The sequence below is a fragment of the Silene latifolia genome, chromosome 11 (assembly GCF_048544455.1).
Source record: "Silene latifolia isolate original U9 population chromosome 11, ASM4854445v1, whole genome shotgun sequence".
In the NCBI taxonomy this organism is placed as follows: domain Eukaryota; kingdom Viridiplantae; phylum Streptophyta; class Magnoliopsida; order Caryophyllales; family Caryophyllaceae; genus Silene; species Silene latifolia.
In genome coordinates this window covers 154568774-154578871 of record NC_133536.1, presented here as the reverse complement: position 1 = coordinate 154578871, position 10098 = coordinate 154568774, and the positions used below count along the sequence as shown (strand labels likewise).

Sequence of the window (10098 nt, the reverse complement as noted above, 5' to 3'; positions counted from 1 at the left end):
ATTTTTGATTTTTCCAAATTATCTCATAATTTGTTTAATATGCTTAAAATCAACATGCAAATTACAAGCCTATGCTCTGATACTACTTGAAAGATCATAGATCCTAATTAGACTCTCTAATTAAAAATTAAATTATCTCATAATTTGTGTTTATGTGATCTATGTAACATGCATGCAATATAAAAGCATATTAATATAAAAGATGAGGAAAAAACAATATTCCTTACATTAGAAAATGGTAGTATTTGGGCACAACCAACACTATCTTGGTTTTTCTTGAGCTATTTATCAATGGCAAGATCCTCCATAACTCAAGCTTCCAAAGAGAAAGCCTCCTCTCAAATGCACCCAAGAACTTACCCAACAACCTTACTAATATTAACTAGATATTAGTAAGATTACCCTTGATAATATGTAAATATTACTAACAATCTTAGTAATAATTATTTTTAATTATTAACAAGCTTAATAAAATGTTCATATTAATTTTTAGAGAGATGTGTAAGAACTTCACACATGCAAAAGATGAAGTGTGTAAAAATGAACAAAAACATGCATGTATGTAGTAGGTGGCCGGGTGAGTGAGGAAGGGTGGAGTGTTTTTGTGGACTTATTTTATTTTTGTCCAATCTTATATCACATGCAAATGATCATAAGATAACTTATGGAAGAATATCAAGCAAAGTGAAATGATTAAGTTTATAATCATCCACTACACTTCCATTTACACGGTCCAATGTCCCATTTACGGGTCCATTTTGGTTATTATATTTGTCGCACAAATACGTGTAAATTTTACTTTAAACATCGATTTATGTTTAAATACTTCCCAATAAATTTTGTCCAAATCACTCCTTAAATTTACGTGTATCGCTACACATATTATTTACGTACTAATGTTAATCACATTAATCAATTAGTACAATTTAACAATTAACTACTTAATCATTAATTCCCGTCTCAAATAATTTATTATTTAATTATCGCATAATTAAATAATAATTTCCGCGCCTCGAGTTCACAACTAGATATCTCTCTAAAATAAATTAATCGACTAACTCTTAGTCAATTTATCAAGGGACTAACTAAACGGTATCTCATACAATTAATTAGCTTTCGTGTCGGGGCTCGTTCCTTTAGGTGTGACCGAAAGGGATCAGCTGAACACCGCCGTCTCACGACAGTAACGTCAAACCCTAGTTGGCCAACCGTTACCGATATACGTTGATCAGCTGACTAGTATTGCCAAGAATATCTCATGCATATTCCTTAATGAGATTTAATAATATTATCATGCACTATTGTGGGGGACAAAAACTCCAACATTTAAAACACATGCAAAAATTGTAAAGGTTTGAAACTTACACATGTTTTAAATGCGTGAAAAAAAAATGCACAAATTCAATGTTAAAACATGGTAACGTTCCTCAAATCCCCCAAAACCTCTCGATCCATCCTTCGTTCTTCTCGACTTAGGAGTGGCACTAATGTAGTCGCATTAAGCCAAACCAATACGTTGAAGGAAACCGAAATTTGATACATGACTGCAGATAAACTGTGTTGCATCTGTCAGTTGCAAGATGAAGACCATGAGCATTTATTCCAGAGCTGTGTGTACAGCACACAGATCATGCAGGGAGTTGGGAAATGGCTTTGCTATGAGATTCCACAGCCTAATAGCTTACTCAGAATATCTAGAACAAGATCGAGCAGATGTAGGAAGGAAATTTGGATGCAAAGGAATCAGGCTCGTTTGAATCAATGTTTGATGAGGCCTGCTGGTGTTATTTCAGAAATTCAGAAGGTTATTAGATGTTGTTTTATGGTCTATAAACCTTGTAATATCTCTTGTAAGGATAGAGCATGGTTGTCTAGGGTGCAAATGTAATATGTGCACTTCTTAGTACAACATGTCTCTACCTAAAAACGCTCTTGTAATGCTTGTTTCTAATGGAAAGCTTACCGTTTAGCAAAAAAAAAAAAAGGATTTGATACATGATTCCATGATCCTCTTTCACTCGTCTGCTTCTCCATTAACTGTGTTATCAAATAATGTAAGATGATGATACGTTTTAAGAAAAAAAAATCATATTTTATTTTTTCTTTATCTTGTTACTCAAGCCGCTTCCCAAAAAAAAAATTCTACTTTGTCTTCTACTTTGTGTACGAAAAGTAAGAAATGGGTAAATCATAAATGTAATGAAAATGAAAATTTGTACAAACCTTAAACCCGTATATATTGTAATTTTAATTAAGCCAAACTAATTAAGCCCGTATCATCCACCTAAATACTCCGTAACTATCTCAAAGACTTTATTTATTCAACCCTAATCATACATATCTACTATCTACTATCATCCTCTCCTAATTCCTATGCCGCGCCTCCATCTTTTTCCTCATCTTCATCTTCTATCTCTCCTTTCCTTTCTCATCTCCTCATTTGATCCAGTACTACTCATAATAATCACAACCATTTTCCCTATTTTTTCATTCATAATCAACTTAACTCACCACACTCTCTAATTCATCTCACCTTATAACTGGTATTACCTAAAATCTGAATCCTAGTCATCTTTCCCATTTTTTTAATCTAATAATCTGATATAGATAGTGTTTGCACGTCTTAAAAGACTTATATTTGGTTAGTAATAATTTTTTATTTTAGTTTTACAACTTTTTCTGTGTACAAATGATGTTGATATACTCATATGCCCAAATATTACTCCGTAGTAATCTATAACATTTTTAATGTTGTGTGTTTATGTTTTAATAGTAGTAGAACATTTTAAAGTTTGTACTAAGAAAACATGCAATTCATTGCATGTACTTTTTTTAGTTTTATCATTTTTAATTTCTTAATGCCTTCAATTTAATTTGATTTTTTGAATGTTTTTATTTGTTTTGACACAAAGTAGTTTTGCAATCTTTTAAAAATTTACTGCAAAATTTAAATTGTTTTAAAAATAAGATGAAATATATGACTAATCATCCTCCAATTTACAATTGAATCATGGCTGTGGCTCAAAAGAAGGAAACTATTTTTAATTTTCTATTTTGTAATTAATTTGTATAAATTTGAAATAAACGAAAATGCATAGAATATTTTTTTATTTGACACTTTGTAATTTATTTGATGGTATCTGGTAGTTTAATTTTTATAGGCTATTTAATTTATGTCCACGTACAATGTAATTTGTACTTCGTGTAACTAAGGTTATAATTTAAGGATCAGGTCACAATCGAAGTGAAGTGAATTGACGATACCAAGCTGATAATTTCAGAATCATATACTAAAAAAACTTTTGTATATTGTATAATTTCAGAATCATATATATATATATATATATATATATAAATCATATACAGTTAAAAAACTATGTTAAACAAATAAATAATAGGCCCCACGATTCATACTCCCTCCGTCTCGGTCATTTGTTATCTATTCATTTCGGCACAAAGACCAAGGAAATGAGGAAAAGTAGAGAAAAATAATACTAATAAACAAAGGTATTATCTCACATCTACACTTGCACAAAGCACACGCCCACTTGTCCACTTGTGTAAAGCTTACCAAAAGTGGAAATAGATAACAAATGACTGATATACCAAAAAATGGAAATAGATAACAATTGACCGGGACGGAGGAAGTATATAAAAAAATCATATACTAAAATAACTGAGTTAAACAAATAATGAACAGGGCCCACAATCATATATTGTTGAAAAAAAAAACTTGAATATGGTGACGTGGCTGCAGAGAAATGCTTGAAATATTCTTGTATTTATAAAGATAATTAGATTGAACAAAATACTCCCTCATATCCAAACCAAAGGTAACACTTGCTTTTTGACACTATTTATGGTTGTAGAGAATCTTTGATATTGTTCTTAATCTATAAGACAAAATATAGTCATGTGAAATCTTGTTTGATTTATCGTCATGAAGGTTATAAGAATATCAATTTTTTATAATTTTTAATAATGTGTAACTAAAGATATTCTCGTTGGAAAACGTGCATCGACAAGTGTGATAAAGCAACTGTTATCTTTGGTTTGGATGAAAGGGAGTATTAATATAAGCCTAGTCATACGGTCATACCTAATACCTACCCCCTCCATTCAACTCCACTTTGCAGGTTTCTCTTTTGCGCACTATTCATAAGCGGTCATTCAACTTCAATTTTCTCTCGATACATAAGTCAAAATATATTCATGTGGGATCTTATTTGATTCGTCTTTAAGAGTACATTAAAAATATCTAACTTTTATAATTTTTGCAAATACGTAGCTAATGATATTTATCGCGTAAAAACTGCGTTGGCAAACGTGATAAAGCAAACTTGCAAAGTGGAGTTGAATGGAGGGAGTAATACCTAATGAGCTTTTATGAGTCAATTATTTGCTTTTAAGATCGTTCTTTAAAACAATTATCGGGAAAATGAAATGAAAACCGCAACCAAGAAAAAAAAATTCATTCCTTTAAAAAAAAAAAAAAAAAATCAATAATAACATTTTGGACTTAGATGTGGGTCCCTTGCCAGATAAGTTTCTCTTCACACTTTCATATAACTTCTGGCTTTCTACCTTTTTTCTTCCCTTGTTTTCTAATAACTCTCAGAACTTAATTATATTTCCGTTATTTTCAAGATCTGATTGTTCCTTTCTTGTCCACCAGAAAAGAAGGATTTCAAGATAAAGTTTTATATTTTTGTTTTTAATTTAATGTGAAAAAGTAAAAAAAAAACAGCAGATATTTGCTAAAATTCCAGTGAGAGATCTTACTAAACACAAAATAAAATAAGTTAATTCCTCAAGGTAAGTTTTTCATATCCTTTTTTATTACCACATTTGAATTTGTTGTCAAGTACTCCATAGGATTTTATTTGTCCATTTATTTTTTGTTGGGTAGTTCAAAGTTTGCAGATTTGGTATGAGTTGTTTGTTTATATGTGAAGATCTTAGTATTTTCATTATTGGGTACGCCATTTCCCTGCAATTTTTGATTTATCGGTCTTAAGCTTAAGACGGGTGATATTTGTTGCTAAATTACTCAGTACGATCAGTCAGTGTGAACTAGCAGGAGTGTTGCTATTAGATCTTATATTTATATTCTCTTGCTGTACTGAGTAATATTTACTTGATGGATCTTTTATTTGGTATTGTTAATTAGTAGATTTGTTTGGAAAGAGTCAACTATAGAGACAATTTGGGTTTTGTTTAATTTATTGGACTTCATTTTGATAATAACTTGTAGAATGGAGATCAATCTGATGTTTTGTTTGCTTAATTTGACTTCATTCTGACAGTTTAATGATATAGCAAATGGGGAAGAAAGGGGGTTGGTTTTCGGCCGTAAAGAAAGCCTTGAGCCCTCAGTCTAAGAAAGACCAGGTTACAACTATATAAGACTCTTCATTTCGTCATCTCTTTTTCTGAATCAGTGGTTGAGTAGTGGTACTTATGAATTGGGTTCAAAACGCGTAATCATCAAAATTGCACTTGTTCCTCCCTTTAATTGTTTTTGATTTTCCATCATCAGAAAGCCAGATCTAAGAAGAACCGGAATGAGGAAAGCAGGACATTGGAGATAGGGACTGATCCTTTAAACGAACAATTGGTTGGTGCTGAGTTTTCGTCAGCTGCTCTTCCACCACCAGCTGTTGTGACAAAGTCAACTGAGATTGACGTTAATGATGAACAGAACAAGCACGCTTACTCGGTCGCAATTGCAACTGCTGCAGCAGCAGAGGCCGCTGTTGCAGCTGCTCAGGCTGCTGCTGAGGTTGTTCGTCTGACAATTGTACCCCGCTTTGTGGGTAAATCAAAGGAGGAAATTGCAGCTATTAAAATTCAAACTGCTTTCCGAGGATATTTGGTATAATTAATTTCTTATATGCCTTCATTACATTGCTTCTTTTTGGCGCTTTGAATACCTTATTTATTTTTGTTCAGTATTTTTTCCCCAAATGACGTGTTTGTTATATAGTTTAACATTTACTAGCAAAGTTCAAAACTTGGCCTTATCTCAAATGCTTGAAGCTCATGTAGTAGACCACATACTTTTAAATATAAACTGTTGTTAAATGGGTATCTTGGGAACCTTTCAAACCTCTAATTGTGATTATTTGATTTACTTATTGAACCATGCTTTTCAGATATTAATTGTGGGGTAACTCTGAGACCAATTGGAGTAGGGTGCTTTACCAATTGCAATACAAATTTCCTAAATTTTAGTTAAGATATGTAAAACTAAGCTGCATTTTTAATCATTCAAAAATGTGGATCCTTTTTTTTTTATTGTAGGCAAGGAGAGCACTTAGGGCATTGAGAGGACTAGTGAGGCTAAAATCATTAATTGAAGGACAGTCTGTGAAACGCCAAGCAGCGACAACTCTACGATGCATGCAGACTCTTGCTCGCGTGCAATCCCAGATCCGAGCTAGGCGTGTTCGAATGTCAGAGGAGAACCTAGCTCTTCAGCGACAGCTGCAGCAGAAGCATGAGAAAGAGTTTGAGAATTTGAGAGTGAGTTTCTCTCTGCATTTATCTTATTTACTGCATGTGTAGATTTTATTTGGGATTTGGTGTGGTGGTTTAGAAATGTTAATCTTCCAAATAGTGTATAATACTCCCTCCATCCCAATAGTTTGCTCACCTTTATTTAATTTTTGTGAGGTGTATTTTAAATCAACGATAAACAGATGATTGGAACAGAGGGAATTGTCACTAGTGAAAACTTTTGAATTCGCCACCTCGTCCCATTCAAGTGTGTGAAAGGACTTTGTAGTATGCCATAATGAATGAATTACTTGATTTTCACTTGTGCAAAAAGCGAAAAACTGAATATGACGAATCTTACACATTTTGGGCCACGAGAACCTGATGGTTATACCTAATATGAGAGTTGATACATCTAGGAATCTCCTTGAATTGGCGGAGGCAGAAGCATATCATTCTGTTAGATGACCGTCTTATATTGCGCTTTATAGTGCTATGTGATTGGGAAGTGACGATCTTTATTTCAATGGTAGATGGCAGAAACATGGGATGATAGCCCACAGTCTAAAGAGCAGATGGAGGCTAATCTACAGAGTAAGCAGGATGCTGCTTTGCGAAGAGAACGAGCCTTAGCTTATGCATTCACGCATCAGGTACTAAACTTATTTTAGTCTGAAAACAGGAATTTTCAGTTACCATAGGATGCTCTTCTTTACGGAACATTTGGTTAGCACATTTTTTCATATGCAATGGTCTCATGATAAGATTATCATGAAACTGATGTACATAATGAGGTGGTCATGACTTTATTTTTTATGGGTTATTGGCTACATGGGTGGGGGGTAAATATTTAAATTGGTCGATATCATTCTAAAATAGCATAGGGCTGTTTCTCACGAGACTTTTGGTTAGACTAATAATCTTTCACACTATTCAGCAACCAAGGAAGAACAACAAGAACTCGAACCTGACATTCATGGACCCTAACAATCCCCAATGGGGATGGAGTTGGTTGGAGCGGTGGATGGCGGCTCGGCCATGGGAATCACGGAGCATGCCCGACAAGGAAAGCCATGACCACAGCTCAGTCAAGAGCTTCCGGACCCTTTCTGTTGCTGGGGAAATTAATCGAGCTTATGCTCTTTGTGATCTCAGTACTGAGTGCAATAAGCCTTATCCCACTGGTCAGAGACCAAGTCGGCCTCCCAGCCGTCAGTCCCCATCAACTCCGGGTCGGGCACCGTCCTCAACCCGCTCGAAGCCAAATGGGCGGGTGGCCCAAGTCGAAGACGAGGACACAAAAAGTACGATGAGCATCCAGTCAGAGCAGTTCAGGAGGCATAGCATTTCAGGGTCATCAGTCAGGGATGATGAGAGCCTTGCAAGCTCCCAAGCGGTCCCCAGCTACATGGCAGCTACCAGATCGGCCAAGGCCAAGACGAAGCTGCCTAGCCCATTGGGGGCTACTCCAACATCGGATCAAAAACCACCTTTTGTGGGGTCCGCCAAGAAGCGTCTGTCTTTTCCCGGCTCCCCCCGCATCCCACGAAGGCATTCAGTGCCTGGGAAATTAGAGAGCACCCCTGTCAAAGATGTACCTGTTCAGATATTCGTCAGAAATTAAAGGGATACAAGTTAATAACTCATTTAAGGCGAAGTAAACCCAACAGGAGGTACATTATTCTTGTGATTCATACCAAGTGTGCAGTGAAGAGAGCATAGTTGATTAATGAAAACTGAAGGGATTGCTTTTATTTGTTCTCTACCACAGAGTATTATTTATTTATTTATTTTATGTACCACAAGTTGTCAAAACGGTCTTATACACTAGAGAGTCATATATTTTTCGAGTTTTAGTAGGGTGTTGGTGTGAGTAAAATTAGCGAAGTTCTGTTGTAATGACTTGCATAAATTGTTTATTTGTACCTTTTTTTTATTGGATTCATTTTTTATCAATTATTTTCATGGGTATTGGTTATAACAGTCGCTGATTTCATTGCAAACAAGATGTTTTAGGGATTATATCTTGTAAGAGACATCTATTTTTGTTCCTCCCTCAAAGGGCAGGGTTAAAAGTCAATTCGGAAACTCAGGTCTATTCTGCCACACTACTAGTACCTTAAGGACGTAAGGTGATGGTTGATGCTCAACTATTATAAATATTCCTATTACGCTCTCTCACTATGCCCGTTGGGCTTTGAAGAGTGGTTTAAATATTCCTATTACGCTCCCTCGCTATGTCCGTTGGGCTTTGAAGAGTGGTTAGTTGTGCACCGGCTCCCCCGTACCTTCCTCACTCAATCCACTTCGAGAGTTTTTGAGGGGTTTTGAGGTTGTCAGGATTCGAACCCGTGACCCTGGGTTTTCACTTCTATTATAAATATTCCTATTACGCTTCCTCACTCAATCCACTTCGAGAGTTTTTGAGGGGTTTTGAGGTTGCCAGGATTCGAACCCGTGACTTTCGGTCACATTGGCTCTGATACCATGATAGATGAACCAACTCAACCAAAACTTTAAGGTGATGGTTGAGGCCCACCTATTATAAATATTCCTATTATTAACAACTTAACAGTTGGCGTTATTTTCAATGTTAAATTTTGTTAGCTAGCGTCGTATTAATCCTTAAAATTTACAAAGAAAATAAAAAACTGGTAGTTCACCAAACGATTGTAACAGATCGGGATTCCACATATGATTTGTTACTTATCTACACTATCTCATTGCGTAAATATGTAACTTTTATATTATACCAACAAAATATGATTAGGTCTTTATGTATACTCTGCTAATTAACACATGAATAATCAACTAAACGGACACATGGGATCGGGGTTCCACGCGCAATGCGCTCGGTGAACCGACTAGCAAATTAAAGGGTATATTTCATGGAATAATTGTTACATCTTATGCATAGAGAAATGGATAATAAAAGTGAAATATAGCGATTATATAATACTCCCTCTGTTCCGATTATCTATTTATCTATTTTATTTTCGGTGTATCAGTCAATTGTTTACCTTTTTATTTTATGAATGTTTTTGATGAATAATTTGATTCTTCACACTTCTGCTTGTTATTTAATAATTGACACTCTTCTTATTTTTTATACCGAAACCAAAATAAACAAATGATCAAAATATAGAGAGTAAGACTCTGTTCTTTTGGACTTAATTTCAGTTCTAATAAATTGATTGATTGACTCCATCCATCGATTGATTGATTGATTCAATTCAATTGATTGATTGATTGATTGATTGATCGATTGATTGATTGATTTCGGTTTCGATTGATTGATTGATTCGATTTAGTTTATTCAACATTACTATTATTATTCTTATTGATATCATTATTATTTTTATATTAATGTATTTACTATTGTTATTATTATTATTATTATTATTATTATTATTATTATATTATTTTTATATTTATTATATTACTATTATATTTATTAATAATTAATTCGTATTATTTATATTATTATATTTATATTTAATACATTTATTATTATTATTATTATTATTATTAATATTATCATTAATATTTTATTATATTATATTTATTATTTTATTAATATATTTATTATCATTAATATTA

At 33.8% G+C, this 10098-nt stretch overlaps 1 protein-coding gene across 1 annotated transcript; it reads left to right on the top strand.

Moving 5' to 3' along the window:
- The first annotated feature begins 4510 nt into the window (after window positions 1-4510).
- On the top strand, window positions 4511-8457 carry LOC141611979 (protein IQ-DOMAIN 3-like). Its single transcript, XM_074430665.1, has 6 exons — window positions 4511-4815; window positions 5307-5391; window positions 5540-5875; window positions 6304-6525; window positions 7032-7151; window positions 7436-8457. Exons 2-6 carry the CDS (start codon window positions 5323-5325, stop codon window positions 8120-8122), a joined length of 1434 nt encoding a protein of 477 aa, XP_074286766.1. The 5' UTR covers window positions 4511-4815; window positions 5307-5322; the 3' UTR covers window positions 8123-8457.
- The last annotated feature ends 1641 nt before the right edge of the window (window positions 8458-10098 follow it).